This window comes from Coenobita brevimanus, chromosome 67 (genome assembly GCF_032717465.1).
Source record: "Coenobita brevimanus isolate Jiangsu-jjx chromosome 67, ASM3271746v2, whole genome shotgun sequence".
NCBI lineage: Eukaryota > Metazoa > Arthropoda > Malacostraca > Decapoda > Coenobitidae > Coenobita > Coenobita brevimanus.
Window position 1 is genome coordinate 3818419 of NC_137020.1, and position 23253 is coordinate 3841671.

At 43.4% G+C, this 23253-nt stretch overlaps 1 protein-coding gene and 1 pseudogene across 1 annotated transcript in view; both read left to right on the forward strand.

Annotated features, from left to right (window-relative positions):
- Nucleotides 1-15080: 15080 nt before the first annotated feature.
- LOC145405636 (5S ribosomal RNA) lies at nucleotides 15081-15198 on the forward strand (annotated as a pseudogene).
- A 7167-nt stretch (nucleotides 15199-22365) lies between these two features.
- LOC145405492 (uncharacterized) overlaps nucleotides 22366-23253 on the forward strand; it is a 24160-nt gene continuing 23272 nt past the window's right edge. The window contains exon 1 of the mRNA XM_080276842.1: nucleotides 22366-23245. Within this exon, the coding sequence (XP_080132968.1) occupies nucleotides 22366-23245 (880 nt within the window). The remainder of the gene's footprint in view (nucleotides 23246-23253) is intronic.

Sequence of the window (23253 nt, forward strand, 5' to 3'; positions counted from 1 at the left end):
CTCAACTCCATCCCTCCACCTCATCCTCTGTCTACCTCTCCCTCTCCCTCCCTCCACCTCACCTACATACACCCTCTTAGTCAGTCTTTCATTCTCCATTCTCTCCACATGTCCAAACCACCTCAGTGTATTTCTCCTAATCTTTCAACCACATCCACATCTACCCCACAACGTTCCTTCACTTCTTCATTCGTCAACCTGTCCCTCCACGTCACTCCACATGCTCCTCTCAGGTAACTCATTTCCACTGCTCTCACTCTTGACTTGTTCCCCTCTTGCAAGGTCCACGCCTCGCTTCCATACGTCAGGGTAGGGATCACAATACCATCATGCAGTGACTTCTTAACTTCCATACTCACCTCCCTATTTCTCATCACTGCTTTCAGTGTACCAACAACCTTTCTTCCCTGCTGTACCCTTTCACATACTTCATCCCCCAAAGTTCCATCCTTACTCATCACACTACCCAAGTACTTGAATGCACTCACATTCTCCATATCCTCACCATCCAATCTCACTGCACACTCTGTGACTTCATTCCTCTCAAACATGATACTGTGCAATATTGTAATCAATACAGTACTATATCTGAATCTGAATAAAAATATGGAAATTAGTGAACATACAGAAGTGTAATGAAACATTAGGCCTACAAGCCACAGATAACACTTCCTAGACTGCCGAGATGATTCCGGACATCTGCCGAACAATCAATGATTTTCGTAAATGGGACTATTTCTCAAAACTGCCGAAATGTCGGATCTACCGAACAATCAGCTGCCGAGTGATAGGACTTTTACTGTATTAAACATTAGTGGGTATACCTGTGGAAGATTTTGTCGGGTTGATAGGTGTAAGAACTGAGTCTTAGATGCATTAAAAACAACCAGATTACTGTATTTTTACCCCGGTCAGAGATACGAGCCAAGTCAGACATTAGGTGTGCCGTAGCCTCATCCCTTGTTTGTTGAAGTAACTGCTAAGATGGATGTTGCGGGAGCCGAATGGAAAGGTGAAGGGTGGAGTCATCAGCGTATGAGTGGATAGGGTTAGATGTACAGCTTAGAAGGTCACTGATGAATAAAAAGAGAGTTGCTGATAGGACAGAGCCCTGAGGAACACCATTGTTGATAGATCTAGGAGAAGAACGATGGCCGTCTACAGCAGCTGCTATAGAACGACCAGAAAGGAAGCTAGCGATGAAGGCACAGATAGAAGAATAGAAACCGTAAGAGGGCAGTTTGGAAATTGAAGATTTATGCCAGACTCGATCGAAAGCCTTTGAGATGTCAAGTGCAATGGCAAAGCTTTCGCCAAAGTCCCGAAAGGAGGATGACCAGGAGTCTGAAAGGTAGGTGAGAAGATTTGCCAGTGGAGCATCCCTGACGGAACCCGTACTGATGATCAGAAAGAAGGCTGTGATAGAAAAGATGCCTTAAAATTTTTCTATTGAGATTTGACTCAAAAACTTTTGAAATACAGGACGTTAAAGCAATTGGACGATAGTTGGAGGGTTGGGAGTGGTCACCCTTCTTTGGGACTGGCTGAATGAGAGCAAACTTCCAGCAAGAAGGAAAGGTACAAGTTGACAGACAAAGGCAAAAGAGTTTGCCTAGGCAGGGTGTAAGCACAGAGGCACAGTTCTTGAGAACAACAGGAGGGACTCCATCAGGCCTATATGCCTTGTTAGTATTGAGGCCAGTGATGGCAGAAAATACATCAGCTAAAGAAATTTTAATGTCAGCCATGAGGAAGTCAGAGGGGGGAAGTGATGGAGGGACAGCACCCGAATCGTCTAAGGTGGAATTGGAGGAGAAAGTCTGTGCGAAGAGATCTGCTTTATCAGTAGAAGAAATAGCTACAGAAGCATCAGAGTAGAAGAGAGGAGGGAAGGATGATGAGGTAAAGTTGTTAGAAAGGTTTTTGGCAAGGTGCCAGAAGGAGCAGGAAGAATTCGAGTTGGAGTTTTGAGAGCGTTTAGTACGGATGAAATTATTTTTAGCAGAGCGAAGAACAGACAGCATGATTCCGGGCAAAAATGTAAAGATGATGTGATTCAGGGGTGGGTTGGCTCCGGTACCTTTTATAGGTCCTCTCCTTGTTGCGGACAGCATTAGAACAAGCGTGATTAAACCAAGGCTTTCTTGTTTTAGTCAAGGGATATGAGAAAGGAATGTTTGCTTCCATACCTGAGAGAATAACCTCCGTAATGTGCAAGGCACACTCAGATGGCTGCCAGCCATGGAAGCAATAATCATTCCAGGGAAAATCAAAGAAGTACTGCCTGAAGGCCTCCCGATCTGCGGCTCCAAAATGCCACAGACGATGTTTCCCTGGAGGGTCCACAGGCCGCACCGGAGTGATAGGACAGGTTAAGGTGATAAGGTTGTGATCAGAGGAGTCCAACGGAGAGAAAAGATTAACAGTGTAAGCTGAAGGATTAGTTGTAAGGAGGAGGTCAAGTATGTTGGAGCTCTCTCCAAGGCGGTCTGGGATACAGGTAGGGTGCTGTACAAGCTGCTCTAGGTCATTAAGGATAGAAAAGATGTAGGTGTGTTCAGCAGGTGGATCAGTGAAAGGAGAGGAGAGCCAAAGGTGGTGGTAAACATTGAAATCTCCTAGAATGGAGATTTCAGAGAAAGGAGAAATGGATAGAATGTGTTCCATCATAGAAGTAAGATAGTCGAAGAATTTTCATAGAAGTAAGATAGTCGAAGAATTTTTGATAGTCAGTAGAATTAGGGGATAATTAAACAGCACAGATATATTTAGTCAGAGAATGACAGGAAAGCCGAAGCCAGAGTGTAGAGAATTCAGAAAAATTGAGTTCAGGAACATGAGACCAAGATAAGTCGTTGCATAGCCTTTATATACACAACAGCCATCTTTGGCTTTGAAATGAGTATAGAGATAGTATGAGGATACAGAAAAGGGTTTGCTGTCAATTGCCTCAGACGGCTGAGTCTCAGTTAGAAAAAGAAGGTGAAGTTTAGAGGAGAGATGGTGCTCAACAGAGCGAAAATTAGAGGATAGGCCACGAGTGTTGCAGAAGTGAAGAAGAGAGTCAGACAGTGGTTCCAGGCATCTCGAGTCGTCACCAGGAGAGGGGCGGAAGGTGGGGGCATTTATTGTCTTCCCCCCCTGGGGACTCCGAGGCTGGGTGATGAGACACCATGATTTTTTTGAATTTTGGAAAAGGAATTGTAGTGTGTACTGTGCATTTAGTTTGGTGTAGAGAGTTAGAGAAATTTGTGTTGGAGAGCATGCTGGCCTACTCTCTGTGTAACTGAGACACTGAAAAAGTTCAGCAAAGGGAGATGGTCAGGATCTAGTTCTGAGGGCTGATGGAACGGGAGCTCCGGCACTCCTTGTCATCAGCTTTCCATCCACGTTGGGATTACTGCCCTGCTCAACTGGTGCTACAGTTTTGCTGTTTATTCACTGTCTGAGTCTGAGAGTAACTGTTGCAGGTGGCCTAGGGGCGTGTCGCTGGGACGTGGTGATGGACTACCCACTGCAGACAACTCTGAAGAGAGGCGCAAACTCACGTCTATTGGCGGCTCCACCGTGCCTGATGTGCTGGGCTGCGGCTCGGAGGATGAGGGCCTGTCTTGGGGAGACAATCGTGAGGAGCCAGGGCTGGGCACTGTGGGGGTCACGGGTCTGAAAAAGCTGTCAGTGGTTGAATGACGCAAGAAATGACGATTTTGGCGATTAATGATGCGCTGCCTGAAACTGCGCACTTCCTCCACAAGTCCCAAGGGCCCCAGCTCCCTGTCGCAATCCGGGTGTTCCAGGTAGTCGAGAACGAACTCTACTTGTTCCCAGAGTGCGCTTAGGTTGGGGATGGCTGGAGTAGTGTCACGCTGAGAGGAGTCTGCATCATCGTCGCTGTCCTTGTCGGAATCTTCAATCTGGGTACTGACACCTGCAACTGAAGATGCGATCTCAATATCAGACATGGTCTGATACCCAGGATTGCCCTCACTGTCATCCAACCACTCATGCACTTCGTCCACATCGACATCGTCGCCATACACACATAGACATGCATGGAAGTCATCCACGTCGAAACCCAGAAAATCGTGCTCCACATCCGTTCCGAGAAGCAGACAAGACCAACCATTTTCAAGAGTCTTGACAGGGACTTCCTTTCATGCACTGGCCCAGTTGTAGATTGCAGACTTATGTTGTAGCAGTGAAGGTTTTCCAAAGTCCACTGGCCTCGCGTGTCCCATCCCTCCTTGCGCTCGTCCTCGTCCTCGAGAACAACCATCATCTCATCTAGGACCTTCCTTTGGTACAGCCTCTTCGTTGCCACGATCACTCCTTGGTCCACCGGTTGGATGAGATCAGTCGTATTAGGTGGCATAAACATGCACCTAATGCGGCCATTCTCTGCCACCAACTCCTTGTCGCACTGATGGGCAGGTGCATTGTCCAAGAGAAGGAGGGCCTTTACCTGGTCGCACAGGATTCCCAGTTTCTCCGTCTGGTAATGGATGACCTCCTTGACAAAATGGCGGTGGAACCAGTCTTTGAAGATCTTGGTTGTGAACCTAGCCTTCACAGAATGGTACCAAACGACAGGAAGGATATCCATCACCCCACGAAGACACCGAGGCTGTTTTGCATGGCCAGCAATAACGGGCTTGAGCTGGTGCATGCCATTAGCACTGGCACAACACAAAGCAGATATTCGTTGCTTGGAGAGCTTGCGGCCAGGTATACGCTTCTCCGTCTCCTCAGCTAGAATGTTCGTTGGCAAAGAGCGATAGAATAAACCAGTTTCATCAGCATTGTAGACATGACCGAGAGTGAGGCCCTCCCTGTTGATCAAGCCCATTACCTTGTGCCGAAACTCCTCTACTCCATCCTCGTTGGCATCCAAAGCTTTGCCATGGGCCTTACGGTTGGTAAGGCCATGCCGTAACTTGAACGCAAAGAGCCAACCCTCAGATGCCTTAAAGTCTGGGGCATCGTGAAACCTTACAAACTTCTCAGCAGCAGCCTTCAGTCTGTGCCATGCACCAGCACACCAGCAGCAAGTTGTTGTCAGTACCAAATCAGCATGGAGTGGTCGACTTCTGCATACTGGGGAGTAAACATCATCTTCCTCACCACGTTGCGTTTGCTCTTTAATGAGAAGTCAGCCGTGTGCTGCATGAGTTTGTTACGGGATCTCTTGATATCAAACAATGTAGATTGGGCCAGGTTGAATTCATGGAGGATGCGTGAGGTCAACCATCCCGCGTCCACCTTGTCCAATATCACCCTCATCTTCAGAGTCAAAACCACTCTCTTTCTCTTCTCAGGCGGTGGGGCCATCATCACATACACACGAAGAAGAGGCAGGAGAGCCTGTTGCAGGTAGGGCACCACCACAAAAGTGAGAACGTGGGTGGCCATGGTGACGAGCATGCACTCACAACAAGAGACGGGCAGTAAGTGGGGAGGATGCAGGGGCGCTCTAGCTGACGGCAGTGGAACTACACACCAAAACATAGCTGGTCCGTGCCACGTGCCGAGTTCAAATTACGGGGGGAAAAAAAGTTGGATTTTTTCGATTTTTTTGCGATTTGGGGGCAATTTTGGGATTATTAAGTCCCGGGACCAAAATGTCTGGTAAGTGGGGTGTCCGGATAGTGGGCGTCTGGATAGTACAGGGATTACTGTATTTCTGATTTATTCTTCACGAAATAAGCACAGCCTTTCCATATTTTCTATTGAAATAAGTCTTTCACAGTTTACCTGGATTACCACAGCTACTGGGCTCATTTATAAACTCACCCCTAAAAGCTAGGTTAGGTTTGGTTAAATCATTAAGTTCCCATTGCTTTGACACAGGATACACTGATGCGTCCAGTCGGAGCAATGGTTGGTAAACAATGCAGCCAGCTGGACAGATCGTCGGCAAACATTATCGTGGGCGACCTGGCCACTTCCATAAATACCCAAAATAGGTACGGTATAGTTCTTGCCTTTGTCCATTCACTTCATGCAGTCACAGTGGAACAGTTAACTGTCTGTGTTTATGTACCAAAATTACTTCCCTTGAGACTGTGAGTTTGGTATAATATAGGTGGAATTGCATTGCCCGTTTGGTAAAGCATTACCATTTTCTGTTGACTTTTTTGCTTTTGTTTTTATCATTACCAGTATGTTCCCTATGCTAAAACAGCACTTGTAATGACAGACAGTAAATGTACGTTTTACTTGAAGCAGTAGAAGGACTTTACCAGTTTGGTTCATATTCCTTCAGTTTGTTTTCTGTTTTTTACTGGCTATTTTCAGGATGGTAAATTACCTTTTCTGTCCAACTCAGCATACTCAAAAGTGGTTTTCATTTCCCAACTTCCCAACTGGATGCTAGGCTAAGCTAGGTTAAGTTAAATTAAATTAAATTATTAGGTACAGTTAAGCTAGGTTAAGTCAATCCCTTCCACCATCGCTGACCAAATGAACTGACACAACAGAACATAGCAAACAACAACGGACAAACGGATTTCACATGAAATGTTTACTTACCACCCCAGAAATAATCAGAAAACTATAACAGACTATCAGGAAGAAGACGAACTGATTTGGCAAGGTGCTTCTACTGCTTCAGATAAAATGTGTGTGTACCTGGCAGACCTACTGGGTAGTTGAATCTTGGTTGAAAACATTAGGAAAAGAAGTCTAATGTGACACATTCATTTACCACCCCCAGAATAACCAGAAAACTTAAGATCAGGAAGACGAAATGAATTGATATGTTGCTTCTACTGCTTAATGTAAAACTTATTTTTACCCTGGGAATTATTTCACATGTAGACTGTCAGATGTTGACTTTTTTTTCTTTTTTTTAATTAAGCAAATCATGAGAACAGTACTGTAAAACCGCGCTATACAAATCCCCTTTATGCAATACCCCGCCATTGCGATGTAAAACAATTAACACCCTTCCCCGGCTATCAATGGCCAGTCCCTGGTTTTCCGATGAGAGTTGTTTGTTGATTTTAACAGATTTTTATTTTTTTCAGATTTTGATGATATTTAAGACCTAATTTTTGTATTTAGTTGAATTATAAACTGTTTTAGGCTTGCATTAATGTGTTTTAGTCATAGCTAGATGGGTGAACACTGCCATTTTGAGGTACAATTCACTTTTTTTTTTTTTCTGGATATTTTTTATGATTTTCAGATTTTGTTTTTGGGTTAAGGTGAGTTATAAATTGGTTTTAGGTTTAGTTTAGCTTGTTTTAAAGCAGTCTGGGGGTTTAGGTGAGCTAGAAACTTGTTTTTGGACTCATTTGGGTGGGTTTTGGACTTGGTTGGGGGGGAGATCCAAAAGCTTCCAAATGCATCCCTAGGCTATACAGTACTGTACTTTTTATGTTTGAACGTCCCAGGTAACTGATGCCCCAGTTCAGTGATGGGTTTTCCCAAATACACCTCATTGTTATAACGGGGACCTACTGTACCATTCCGCTATGCAGTCTTCACAGGTACTGTTCCACTGTGCAGTCTTCACGAGTAGCACTGTACTGTACTTACAGATTCATTATAGGGCAATAATTAAAGTGAAGATTTCCAGACACAGGGAAGTCAAGCTGGCTTTTCAGAAATTAAAGTTCAAGATACAAACAATGTCATTTGATAAATTGTCAAAGTTCTGTGTCTTTTTTTAATAGATTTGGCTTGTATAATGCTCATAAATAGTTTGAACAGAACTGATGGTATGATTGAAGAAAGATCTCGTTAGGACCAAAGATATGTTTAATTTTTGTTAGGTTTAAGTTTTTAATTATAAAAGCCTGAATTTCACTTCTTTTGCAGCTAATACACTTCTTTAACCCCTTAACTGTGGGGCGTCACTTTCGTGACGCTTGGGCGCAATGGATCATACCACGGGGCATCACTTTTGTGATTCTGTGTTTTTTTGAATTCTCCCGGGCTTACAAGTGGTGGCTTGTATCATCTATCAGTACTGCCAATGTCCAACACTAGTCAGCACTCCAGATCTCATCTGTACTCCCATCCATTGTTGACAATTTAGCCATTTTTCCCCATTCCTGACTCGCCTCCCTACTTCCCCTCCACTGCCCTGTCCTCTTGCCTCCCCGGCCGCGCTGCGCTAAAGCAAATTTCCCCCGGAATTATCCACTGATTTCATCCATTGAAATAAGCCCTATGGCCTATTCTTATACAAAATAATATATACCAAAAAGAAATAAGGTAAGTGATAGTGCTATACACCTTGAGTTGGCTAATTATCACCTGACAACAACTCACGTGCACTTGTTCGCTAATTTCCCATGGAAATTTTCCCTTTGAAATATGCCGTATAATCTATTCTCGTAATAAGAATATACTGTATATAAGAAAGGAAGGGAGCAGCCTAAGTGACATTTACATTCACCTGGAACTGCCTACTTTTTTCTGTATTTTCAAGATTTCCTGCTAATCATTTTTTAACATGTACTGCTACTGTCCACCAATAGTCAGCACTCCTAATCTCATCTGTACTCCCATCCATTGTTGACAATTTAGCCATTTTCCCCCGTTCTTGACTCCCCTCCCTACCTCCCCTCCAGTACCCTCTCACCCCTCCCTACCTCACCTCCTTTACCCTTTCCTATCGCCTGGCCTGCCGCGCTGCGCTAAAGCAAATCTCTTCCAGATTTTTCCACTGATTTCATCCATTGAAATAAGCCCTATGCCCTATACTTATACAAAATAATCTATCTATCTATCTATAGCCCGACGCCCTAATCCCGCAAAGGGTGGTCACAGACAAAACGCCTCCAAGTCGCTCTGTCACCCACCATTTGACTACCCTCCCCCCAACTCACCCCCCCCCCTCCCTCATATACCTCTCAACTCCATCCCTCCACCTTATCCTCGGTCTACCTCTCCCTCTCCCTCCCTTCACCTCACCTACATACAGTACACCCTCTTAGTCAGTCTTTCATTCTCCATTCTCTTCACATGTCCAAACCACCTCAGTGTATTTCTCCTAATCTTCTCAACCACATCCACATCCACCCCACAGCGTTCCTTCACTTCATCATTCATGAACCTGTCCCTCCACGTCACTCCACATGCTCCTCTCAAGTAACTCATTTCCACTGCTCTCACTCTTGACTTGTTCCCCTCTTGCAAGGTCCATGCCTCGCTTCCATACTTCAGGGTAGGGATCACAATACTATCATGCAGTGACTTCTTAGCTTCCATACTCACCTCCCTATTTCTCATCATTGCTTTCAGTGTGCCAACAACCTTCCTTCCCTGCTGTACCCTTTCACGCACTTCATCCCCCAAAGTTCCATCCTTACTCATCACACTACGGAAGTACTTGAATGCACTCACATTCTCCATATCCTCACCATCCAACCTCACTGCACACTCTGTGACTTCATTCCTCTCAAACACTATAACTTTACTTTTGTTTACATTAACTTTCAGATTCCTCCTCCTACACACTGTCCCAAATTCATTCACCCAAAGAAGAAATAAGGTAAGTGATAGTGGTATACACCTGGAATTGGCTAATTATCACCTGACAACACCTCACATGCACTCGTTCGCTAAATTCCCACTGTAATTTCCCCTTTGAATTATGCCTTGTAATCTATTTCCATAATAAAAATATATACAAGAAAGGAAAGGAGAAGCCTAAGTGACATTTACATTCACCTGGAACTACCTATTTCTTTATGTATTGCCGAGATTTCCTACCAATAATTTCTTAGCATGTAAGTTAGCAGCTGTCAGCCCCATTGTCACTCTCAACCCTTGCCTTCTCAGATAATTCACGTCATTCAGTTCCTTGTCCTCCTCTGTGTCGCACTCACGCCCCACCATTTCCGCCGCTTCTGCTCCCATTGCAAATGGCCCCGTGACCTCTACCCCCAGAAAAACTCGTGTGGGAAGCAGGAAAGGACTAAGTTACTCTGCAGTGGAACGTGAACTAGCCGAATTATCAATGATAATGATGGATAGTGACTATGATCCTTCGGGTGATTCGTGTGATGAGCCGGGTGAGGAAATCTTGCCAGAAACTCCTAGTACGAGTGCTTCAGTGTCCCAAGTTATCCCAAGCTCCAAAGGAAAGGAGCCCTTAGTGCAGCATGGGAAGGAATTTGGGAAAGGAGTGAAAAGGCGGCAGGTTAGCCCCGGAACAATGACCCCGCGTGACCCTGCCCCCCACGAGTCCCGAGGTGAATCACCTCCCCATTCCCCAAGCCCCACTTCACTCATTTCTTCCTCTGCTTCTGCTGAATTTTCTCCGGAGTCTTTGTCGTCGGAGTCGCCACCAGCATCAACAGTGAAGGCAGGCCGTAGAGGAAGAGGTAAATCCCTGACCCGTAAAAGTAGAGTTGCCAGTAGAGTTGCCAGTAGAGTAAGGGCTGCTAGTGCTGTACGGCAACCCAGGGTCAGTGCGAGTGACCTTGAACCAGATAAATCTGCCTCACAGCCACCCTCCACCCTCACCCACCCTACACTGCCACGACAGGGAATCCTGGACGCCTTCGCATGGACAGAATGGTTCGATTTTGTCCCAGAACATCTTGATTTCAACGAGAGTTCCTCAGGGATACAGCCTGTCTTCAATCTTGACGAGGATGCTGAGTATGTTGACTTCCTTTTGGCCTTCCACAATGACGAAGTCATGCAGCACATATGTGATGAGACCAACCTTTATGAATCACAACGTGCTGCAAGTTGTACAGGTGCAGCCAAGATGCAACAGTGGTCCATGCTGGGAGTGCAGGAGCTGTATGTGTTCTTCGCCCTCATGCTTCTCATGCCACACTCAAAGAAGCATGAGTTGGAAGAATACTGGTCCATGGACCCCTTACTACCCTCACCCACCTTCAATAAGTACATGGCCAGAGATCGCCTCCGGAACATCATGGGAAACCTGCACTTTGCCAACAACGATGTACCTTCCCAAACCGACCCACTCTGGAAGATCCGTGAGATTCTGAGCAGAGTGAAGGATAAGTTTATGACATTCTTCCACCCCTTTCAGAAGGTTATCATTGACGAATCCTTGGTTTTGTTCAGAGGACGTCTTAGGTTTGTGCAGTACATTCCAAGCAAATGCCATCACTTTGGAATCAAGTTCTTTGTATTGTGCGACTGTAAGACGGGGTACATCCTTGACTTCGTCATTTATTCAGCCAGCACTGTCGATCTTGATGAAACACACCCCCTTGGCTTCTCAGGCTGTGTAGTGAAAGTGCTCTCCTTGAAAGGTATTTTGGTGGGAATCATGTGCTGTATACAGACAACTATTATACAGCACCGAAACTTGCCAAATACCTTTCAGAGCACGGCATCGGCTCCTGCGGCACTGTCAAGAGTAATTGTGCCCACTTCCCTAAATTCCCAGAGGCAGGAACCTCGCAGCGAGGAGACATGCACCTACGCAAGTCTGAGAAGGTGCTGGCAATACGGTGGCATGACAAGAGGGTCGTGCACATGCTCACCACCGTACACAAGGGGGAACTGAAAGACAGTAGGAAGGTTGACCGTAGGACAGACGAACCTGTGAGGAAACCTGATGCTGTCATAGACTACAGTATCAACATGCGGCTGGTGGACAAGTCCGACCTGATGATTGGAGAGATCGACTGCCTCAGGAAGAATACTAGGTGGTACAGGAAAGTTTTTCTGCATCTCATAGACATGACAATGCTGAATGCCTTCATCCTGTACAAGATGAAGGTCAAGCCACCCAAGTCCTTCTCCCTGAGGTTGTTCGCCAGGACTTGTGTTCAGCAGCTGCTTGAAAGATATGGTAAGGTGACAGCAGCAGCTCCAAGGCGCCATCCAGTAAGACTTCCCGGCAGACTTGAGCAGAGGGCGTACATGGATCGGCAAAGACTGGTGCAAATGCCTGCCACAACCAAGAGGAAGGCTGCAATCCGCAGGTGCCAGATGTGTGCACATACCACCCGACGCACACCTGAGCACAAACGCACCTCTTGGCAGTGCGCTGAGTGCCAGGTTCCCCTCTGCGTTACCTGCTTCTTTGATTACCACAGCCAGAAGCAGTTCTAAAAGTGCAAGTGGGAAATGAAAATAATGTGTAAATAATGTGTAAATAGCAAGTGAAAGCAATGGATGTACATATGATTGAACAGTGTAATATAGTTTTATGTTACTGCAAGTGACAGTGAATAACATAATGTAAGTAAAATAGAAGTGTAAATATTGAAAATACAATAGAAAATGTAAATAGAAATGTAAATAATTAGTAATATAAGAATATGAGTACAAATACTTGAGGTTATAACAGTGAAAGTGAATCCGTGGCTCTCTACATATTTTACTGAATGAAAAATTGAATGACTTCAGTGACAATAAACTAATACTACTGAAGGAAACTTATGGATAAAGACTGCAGATGTATATAAGTGTTATATAATAATAGGAATATAAAGGGTGAGTGTTTGAATAATAAATGACAGAATACCAGCGACGAACTAGCGCAAGTGGGAAGGTCATACACGCTCGTAACTTTCATTGCTTTCACAGTGTTTTTGTTGTTTTTTTTGGAGTATGGATTCCAAACTAGTTGATAATCATAGAATAGTGTTTCTAGTGATAATATCTGGCTGTGGTAATCATATTACGGGTTGTCGGGAAGTGTAAAGTGGAGACTTCGTTACCCAACTTCAGAGGTCTCCACAAGTCCTACGGTACTCGACAAAGGCTCAATAACATCCCAGGAGAAAGCTGAAGGTATGTGCCATATGCATATTTAATTTTAATATTCTAGGACTAATAACTGATTTTTGGCAAATATTTTTTGAGAGTCTGTCGGAGCCCGAATATGCCCACGGGACGCGCAAGACAGAGCAAAGCAAGCCCGCGGTTAAGAGGTTAAGGGACATTCTTTGACCCAAAACTACATTGACATTGTTTTCTACTAAGTTTTTCAAGTCTTTGACTGTAACCACGGCATCACAGTAATATGTGGAATTCCATGGAAGTACGGCCAACTATCCAAAAATTGTGAAATGGATCAACAGTTTTCAAAAAGTCCTATGGCCTAGATCACATGTTTTTGCCTGCAAATAAAGCAAATGAGGTGTTTAATCAGGTAATGACAGACGTGCCAAATCAGTGTTTTGAGATAAAGTGTTAAAAATTTGTTTCATTGTAGCTCATTAACCAGTAGGCTGATTTCAATAAACAATGTCTCATAAAACAGAGCTTGTAAAATACTTTAAGACATTGAGTGTAAAATACAAAAAATATGATAAGAACATAAGAAGAGAGGATAACTGCAGTAGGCCGGTTGGCCCATGCTAGGCAGCTCCTAGAAGAGTAACTGAACTACTAGAATGAGATAAGGATAGCAAAGAAGAAGGCTCTCCCCCGCCCTCCAAACCCTCCAGCCGAAGCCGGCAGGAAAAGTCAGAAAGAACACCACACCGTATAGAAAAACTGGCATGGACATTTTACAGGAAAGTGTGAAAGGAGAATAGAGACTATCACAGTGTAACCTGAAAAGGAAAAATTATGAATTAGTATTGGTTATAAGATTTTCTTTTTTCTATATCCACCCCTTATTAGTCATATGCTTATCTAGCCTATGCTTGAAACTCTCAATGGAAGAGGCAGCAACTACTTTACTAGGTAGCTTATTCCATTCGTATACTACTCTATTACCAAACCAATTTCTACCTATTTCCCTACTGAAACGGAATTTTTCTAGTTTGAAACCATTATTTCTAGTTCTATCCTGTATGCTCACTTTAAGTACCTTGCTGATATCTCCCTTATTTATACCCTTATCCACTTAAACACCTCAATTAAGTCTCCCCTTACTCTACGCCTCTCTAGCGAATGCAGACTTAGTCTTTTCAGTCTGTCTTCATATGACAGGTTCCGGATGTCATGTATCATTTTTTTCATTCTTCTCTGTACATTTTCTAACGAATTAATATCCATTCTATAGTAAGGACACCAAAATTGTACTGCGTAGTCTAAGTGTGGCCTTACTAATGCTAGATAAAGTTTCAGTATTATTTTAGATGATCTATTGCTCACGCTTCTCGAAATAAATCCTAGGACCCTATTTGCTTTATTTCTTGCATTAATACACTGTTGCCTTGGTTTAAGGTTGTTACTAATCATAACTCCTAGATCTCTCTCGCATTCTGATTTGCTAATTTCTTTGTTGTCTAAGCTGTATGTAGTATCTCCAATGGTCTTGCCTACGTTAAGTACTTTACATTTTTCAACATTAAATTCCATTTGCCAAGTTTTAGACCATTTATATCAGGTTTAATGCTGTTCAGCTATTAACCCCATACCATTGTACCTTTATGGAAATAAGAAAAAAACTAATTTGAAAATTACCAAAAATATGAAAAGGATAATCACCAACTCATGTACAGTAGTGGTGCATGTATTTAAGTGCTGTGGAGGCTGTGAGGATAACTGTAGTCCAGTGTATCATCGGTCTAATGCCTTCCATTCATCCCTAACTTGTTTTAGATTGGGGCCAGTGCCTCGCTTGTCAGTTTCCACTGATCCAGCTACAGTCACTGTTGAGTACAGAACGAACTCTGCGCTCACCTAAACCATGAACGCTGAGGAATGATGATCGACGAACATCATAAGTCACATTGGCATACCGGTACTCAACACAATAACTAATCGTACATGACTTGCCTGTTTTATGGCCCTTGACATGAGGCTGCTTCATAGCAACACTTTTCATATGACTGGCAAAGTAACGGGTCTGTCTGTTATAATCACTCATTGCCTAAAAAGCTGTAAATGGAATACTTGCTGTATTCATTGCCCAAGTTGTAGAAGCAGCTGAGCCACACTTCCAAGCAGGACCAGTTTCCTAGCTGGCTTTTCCTTTTTGTGCTATAACTCACATATGCATCCCCAGCATTTTGTTTTTGCATGGCAACTGCACGTTTCCAAAAAGATGGATTACGTTTTCACTTCACATTTTCACTTCTGTGTATGCTCAGGGACCTCCTCATCGTTATCACTATGTTAGTCACTCATGTTAAAATGTAAATCACTGTAAATCTGAGGTGAAAATAATGTAATAAACCAAAAACATGTCTCCACGTTGAGTACACCGCTTCCCATCCGATCAGTGAAGTTAAGCAATGTTGGGTCTGGTTAGTACTTGGATGGGTGACCGCCTGAGAACACCAGATGCTGTTGGCATCCCTACGTGTCAAGTGGGGTTGGTGGAGGATTAGTGCCCCTCCCTGTAAAACAATCAACTCTAAGCCCTTGGCCACCCCATTTGGGATACATGGCGTCTGGCAATGAATGAATGAATGAACGTCTGTGTGGCTTACAATGTAAACAAAACTGGGAAGGGCAGGATCTGGCCACACACACCAGCCAACACACCACAAAACACGGCCGCTGATTGGCTGTGAGTGTGACGTCATCGTGAGACCCACCACTCATTGGCAGCCTGGAGGAGTGCTCACTGGCATGTTCGTCTTTCTTCCACTACACCTTTCCTCTGGAGAGACACAGGCCACGTGTACCAACCTGCAGTGTGTTGGGACAAGAATCCACTTTGTTGTATAGGACTTTCGACCATGTTTTAAAGACGAACATGCTGTGAAAACGTTTCTACCGGATAGAAAAGTGGTAGACGAGTGTGTTGCAACCTAAATCTTAATTTTAGATGTTTGGCACGTTTGTCGTTATTCAACTAAATGCCTCAAATACAGTTTGGTCTCTCTGTACAGTAGGGTTTTGTCATGTGAAAACCTGCTGCATAATGATTTATTGTAGTGAGGTTGATATAGGTTCAGTGGGGTTAGGGAGGGTGACCTCAACTGCAAAGTCTAAATTGCCCCAAAAGCCTCTGTCACAGACCTGTAGTAGTACACAATTTGGGAGTAGCTCTACATTGAGTGGTAAGCCAAATGATTTCCTGTAAACCAGGAAGTATCTGATACACTGGGTGTTAGCCTTTTAACCAACCAAATGTTCCTTACGTGCCAGCAGGCGGGTTGGCAGAGGGTTAGTGCCCCTCCCTGGAAAACTATCTATCTTTTTATTGCCAGACGCCCTAATCCTGCGTGGGGTGGCCACAAACATATCGCCACCATTTCGCCCTGTCCCCTGCCATTTCATTGCCCTGCTCCCAGCTCACACCCTCTCTCATATATCTCATATACCCCTCTCCACTCCATCCCTTCATCTCATCCTTGGCCTCCTCCTCCATCTCCCCCCATCCCCCTCACTCACATACACTCTCCTCATCATTCTCTCACTCTCCATCCTCTCCTCATGGCCAAACCACCTCAGTGTGTTTCTTCTGATGCTTCCTATCTCATCCACATCCACACCACAATGCTCCTTCACATCCTCATTTGTTAGTCTGTCTCTCCATGTGACTCCACAGGCTCCTCTCAAACAACTCATTTCCACTGCTTTCACTCTTGACTTGTGTCCCTCCAACACGGTCCAAGCTTCACGTCCATTCATTAGAGTTGGTATCACAATACTGTCATGTAGTAACTTTTTCACATCCATGCTTACTTCCTTGTTTCTTATCACTGCTTTCAAGGAACCAGCAACCTTTCTTCCTTGTTGTACCCTTTCAAGCATTTCACCCTCCAAACTTCCATCCTTACTCATCACACTACCCAAGTACTTAAACGCACTCATATTTTCCATTTCCTTCTCATCCAGCCTCATTGTACATTCAGTCATTCACTGATTTCACTTCTCTAGAAGACCATAATTTTACTTTACCTTACATTCTCCTTTAGATTCCATTTCTTATACACTCTCCCAAACTCATCCACCAAGCCTTGCAGCTCCCCTTCATCTTCAATTAACAACACAGTATCATCTGCAAACAACAGTACAGGGAATTTCCAAACACTTCCCTCTCTCATGAGGGCCACTCCAACATCCACTGCCCTACCTTGTATATCTTTTATAACCCCATCCAAATACGGATTGAACAACCATGGAGACATGACACATTGCTGTTTCAGACCAACATTCAGACAGAAAAATTCATTCAGTTTATCCATATCCACTGCAGCCATAGCACCCTCATACATACTCTTCACGGCATCCAACAACTTCGCATTTACTCCATGTATTCTTAATAATTTCCATATTCCTTTTCTGTCCATTCTGTCATATGCTTTCTTCAAATCCGTGAACGCATACAACATTCTCTTCTCTAGGAACGTTTCCATGAAAGACCTAAGGATGAATATCTGATCTACACAACCTCTTTCTTTCCTAAAACCTTCCTGTTCTTCTCCAACTAATTTTTCTGTTATTCCCCTATCTCTTTCAATAAGTATCCTACCATATATTTTTCCTATTGCACTCTGAAAACAAATGCCCCTATGATGACCACACACTTCTTTTTCCCTTTTTCCTTTGTACAAATATATGTTTGTTTCATACACCTGCAGGAGATACTGAAAACCAGCTTTTAAAAATGCTGGACTTTGTGTCAAGTCAGAAGCAGCCTTCTTGAGGGAGATTAGTGTCCTGGCTCATTGGGTTAGCTGTTTATTTTTTAGAGCCTACAGTCAGATACCTTCTGAACAGACCTTGTATAATCAACCCACCCCTTCTCTACTGTCAAAAAGTGGGTCGGTGGATGGTTATTGCCCCTTCCCGTATAGTCCAGCAGCTAAGGCCAAATTATCAGGTCAGTCATTCACTTTTTCAGGAAAGCACCAAATTTTGCACAGGTGTAGAGTGGACCCATACAATCATTTTTCGAGATGGACCCCCCCAAATTTGGGCCCCCTGGTGACTGCCATCTTGGATTTTGAAGTGGTTGCCTGGCAACTTTATTTTCTTCAATAACTCCAATAATATGACAAATAGAAGCAAAATTCCAATGGCTACCCCTGTGTTTTCAGGGTCTGGCAATCCAGTGGGATCATTGCTGGACCTGGCAGAGGTTGTCCGTCTTAAGTCCGTTATGGCTGCCGGCTGAAATCAGTCTTTCGTTATAATGCACGGCTATAAAAGATAGATGGAAAATTTCAAAAGCAAACCCTACCTCTTCATTGGAATCAATTTCATGATCATCTGGTGTTGGCCATCTTGAAGTCCAAGATGGCGGCCCAGTTCTGCGAAGCTTATACTCAAACACACCACTTGTATTTTCTAGGGTTAGAGATCTGTCATGTAGCACAACCATTTCCAGGAATGTTTCACATCTGTTCTTACTGGATTTTCAAATACCCTAAACATACGTTTTTAGTAAGTTGACTTTTGTCAGTTGCTGCCTCCCATATTAAAAAGAAGGTACTGCCATGAAGCCATATCACATATTCAGTTATCTTAGTTAACATCATTATAATTCTAATCAGACTCAATGTTTTGAATAATCTGACTGGAAAATGATTTCAGAGCCAACTGTTGGTAGGTATAAACATAAGGAATGTAAAAAGTGAATATCAAAAACTGAAATATAAAAGCCCAACTTGCTTGGCCCTTCTCCACATACTGGTATATGAGAGGCCATTTCTGCAAAGTTGAGGATGAAGTACATTTATACCATTTTCTTTCAGTTCAGAGACTACAAGTTCATTCTCAAGTCCACCTTACAAGACACACAAGAGTTATGTCAGTTGGTATGTTCATGTATGTGTACAGTGATTTATGGTGCTAAAGTACTGTACACTCAACCCCCTGCTATCGCGCGTTCAGCTATCGCGTTTATCTGCTATCGCGCACACATCAAATTCACAACTATACATGCTGTCACGCACCCTAAGACCGCTGTCACACATCGAGTTTGAAGACAGGCTAAGCGAAACTTATTCACACGGCACTTCATATGAGGTTTGCCAAGGATACGTTGGTTAATCAGAACGGTAACGTGGTAAAATTGCCGACGATACCACGGGCATTTGGAATGCATCTGAACGGATTCCTGCCGAGGATACGACGAGCAAAACAGTGTGAACAAAACCCATTCGACTCGAAAGAACATAATCTACTACAGCATTGAAATTTAGCCTAACACTGAATACTTATTCATTCATTCATTCATTGCCAGACGCCATGTATCCCAGACGGGGTGGCCAATGGCTTAGAGTTAATTGTTTTACAGGGAGGGGCACTAATCCTCCACCAACCCCACTTGACACGTCTGTATTTTAGAATAAATATCAATCGTTTTGATACCCATATAAAGACTTAATATTTCCTATGCCGAGAAAACTGTGATGTCAATAAAGTAATCACGTGTTTACAACTGAGACGGGGCTCTGGCAACAGTATGAGGAACATGTGTGATAGCGTGCAAGTTTTGTTCCACTTAAATCTTCCTTGGCCGTTTCTGATACAATGTACCTTGTGATACCCCCTTTAGCTGTGGACACTAAGAAATTATGGAGACAGCTAAAGAGATCTGGTGGCAATTAAGCCACTCCCAAGCCTCGGAACCCATCAAACCACCCAAGCCTTGATCCTAATAAAAGTTTGATGGCCTTTTATATTGTTTATTTATTCATTATACTGTTATTATTAATATAATAATGCTTTATTTCATGTTGGAGGAGCGATTGGCAGGAAACCGCAGGCATAAAGTGGTTAAAAGTTAGAAAAATGTGCCACCGAAAAACCAATTAGAAATTTTCCCTTTGATTGTTCAGTTCAGCTGTCGCGTATTCAGCTATCACGCACGTTTGCTGTGACCAATTAGGCGCGATAGCAGGGGGTTGAGTGTAGTTGGAGATGCGGATGTTGGGGTCTTTGGCCAGGAGAGTTGAGTGAGATCGCTGGGTGGATTGGAAGTGGAAAGAGGTAGTGGTTGCAGCATACCGGCTTTATCAGCTTTTGGGTGCAGGAAAGCAAAGGCATTGACCTTTTTTCTTGCCTTCACAGGTTGTGATACCGTGTCATTCTTTACCAACAAATGTAAGATGACAGCCTGGCAGGCATGGGAGGTGTTTCCTGACATCACAGCCAGTTTTCATGCTCTGTCCACCAAACCTGCGTCTGTCTTCAGTGAACTCCACGAACTAGAACGGTTCATGGCAGTGGTGTATAACAGTACAAGGGACTTGAAGTCTGTGAACGACGTGCACAGGTTCTTACCCGAAGAGGGCAAGGACAATTGAACACTTCCCCCCCCCACAGCTGATGCTCTTGAGGAACATACCAAAGAGCATTGTACCAGGCTGGACATGTTTGGGGCCAAGCTTTAGTTTCCCGACCAGAGCTCCCATCACCATCTGTCTGGGGTTGGTAGATACTCAACAGTACTTGACACCCTGTATGGACAAAGTTGCCTGTTGTCCAGACCACCTGCTCAGAATTAATCAGTTGCCACCGTAAAACTGCTTGCTAAGGGAACTGCAAGTACTACAGGGCTAACTTGCCATGTACGTCATTATATGACTGCGATGGACATTGTTTTAAGATCGGAATTTGATCGAAAAGACATGCAATAGATGTTTGCCATTGTATCAGAGTTATAACAGAAACAGGCTTTAGCAGGTAACCACCTTGACTTCCAAGATGGCCAACCTTCCACATTGGACAGTGATTCCATTGGAGTGCTAGGCCCTGAAAACATAGGGTTAGTCATTGGAATTATGTTGCTATCTATCATAGTATTGGAGGTATTGAAGAAAATAGGGGTTCAAAGGCGACCATCTTGAAATCCAAGATGACCGACGTTTGCTGGGTCAAAAAAATAATTCCATTCAAGTGCCAGACCCTAAAAACCTGGGGTTAGCCATTGGAATTATGTTTCTGTCTATCATATTATTGGAGTTATTGAAAATATGGGTTGAAAGGCAGCCATTTTGAAATTCAAGATGGCGACCATCAGGGGCCCAAGATTTTGGAAGTCCAGCTCAAAAAATGATTGTATGGGTCCATTCTACAACTGTGCATAATTTGGTGTTTTCCTGAAGAAGTGAACGATTGTTTGCCTTATCCACTGGACAAGTAAAAACCACTAACTCAGAGACAAACGGCCACCCCTTATGGGTTTATGGTTTGACTCTAGATAGATATAGGGGGCAGGGTGGCTCAGTGGTAGCTTGTCGAACTTGGGACCAGAGGGTCATTAGTTCGAACCATGCCTGGTAGCTGCCATGCCAGGAGGGGTAGTGCTCTCTTGTTACTTAGCAGGGCTATACAATCTAATAAGGTCTAGCTCGGGAGAACATTTCCCCTTTTCTAGATTGATAGATAGACACTCCTATCATTGTTTCTTAACTTTGTATCATCCCTTAACTACCTGGAAGTCATCACTATCATCTAGCTTGGTCTCATCCTTGACCACCCTTGTTTCTAAATTACCTACCATGCCTAACGCTTCTGCTGCCACTTACTCTACCATACCAGCCTCACTTTCCCACTCATAACCAGTCCTTTACATTAATGACCTCACTCTTTCTCCAAATTTCTGTACTAAGCCTACCTGCTAAAATGCAAATTAATTTTTTTAAAGGACTAGATACGTGCTAAATGAGGGCTCACTGGGCAGTGTTTTTAAATTCATAGAGTTTCTTGTCTAATGGCTGCTCTTGTTGCAGGTCCACAGCTGAAACTGACTCTGCAAAGCAGACCTAAGCAGTGTGGTCATCAGAGAGCCACCTGGGTAATAAATAGATGGTAAAATGTTGACAGATATATGGGCACATGTTGTGTTGTCTCAGTTCAGTACTGTACATCCTACATGAGGTGCCACTTCCAAATATATGTGGCTTATACTCTCTGTTCATAATGTCTTTCGTTGTAAGAAGTATGAATCACTGGATAAGTGGTAGGAGTTGATCCAGGATCATTTATCTGTTGTAATATCCTTTGCATTTACTGCTGTGCAACTGCTGCAGAGACTGGATAAGAACTGGTAAAATAAGGGACCCAGTGGTATTTTAGACTGCATTAACAGCCTAAAGCTCAGCAGTGAACTATTTCTTTAAAAATATGGTTACATAGTACTGGTACTTGCAAGTGTAGAAGCAGTTATTGTTTGGTAATAATGACCTTTGTATCAGCAGTATTGTTCAGTGGAGACTAGTTTATGGCAGGAATTAAGAGAGTTTGGGGGAATCTTATGACAGGGTGATAAAGGAAGAACCAGATGTAAAGATATAAGGAGTCTGAGGTGGGTGACAAAATAATGTAGGTGGCAAAAGAAGAACCAGATGTAAATTTGAGTGTGAGGTGGATGACAAAATAATGGAGGTGGTAAAGGAAGAACCAGGTCTAAAGTTACAGTGTGAAGTAGGTGACAGAATAATGGAAGTGGTAAAGGAAGAACCAGATGTAAATTTAGAATGTGAGGTGGATGACAAAATAATGGAAGTGGTAAAGGAAGAACCAGATGTAAAGTTAGAGTGTGAGGTGGGTGAGAAAATGTTCCTCAGTGACAATGAGACTGTCCTGGATGCAGTGTCCTCAGCTGAAGTTAAGAAGTTCAGATGTTTAGAGTGTGATAAAACATTTCCCTATAAGGAAAGTCTTAAACGACATGCAGTTGTTCATTCAGGAGTGAAGAATTTTAAGTGTGATGAATGTGGTAAACGATTTGCACAGAAGTTTGGTCTCACTCAACACCTAGTAATTCATTCAGGAGCGAAGAATTTCAAATGTGATGAATGTGGTAAACGATTTACAATGAAGTCAAGTCTCACAAAACACCTATTAATTCATTCAGGAGTGAAGAATTTCAAGTGTGATGAATGTGGTAAACTATTTGCACAGAAGGATGGTCTCAATCATCACATATTAATTCATTCAGGAGTGAAGAATTTCAAGTGTGATGAATGTGGTAAACGATTTACAATGAAGGGGAATCTCACCCAACACCTATTACTTCATTCAGGAGTGAAGAATTTCAAGTGTGATGAATGTGGTAAACTATTTGCACAGAAGGAGGGTCTCACTCATCACATATTAAGTCATTCAGGAGTGAAGAAATTCAAGTGTGATGAATGTGGTAAACGATTTACAATGAAGGGAAGTCTCGCCAAACACCTATTAATTCATTCAGGAACAAAGAATTTCAAGTGTGATGAATGTGGTAAACTATTTGCACAGAAGATTGGTCTCACCCAGCACCTATTACTTCATTCAGGAATGAAGAATTTCAAGTGTGATGAATGTGATAAACTATTTACACAGAAAGATGGTCTCACCAAACACCTATTAATTCATTCAGGAGTGAAGAAATTCAAGTGTGATGAATGTGGGAAACGATTTGCACGTAAGTGTGATCTCACCAAACACCTATTAAGTCATTCA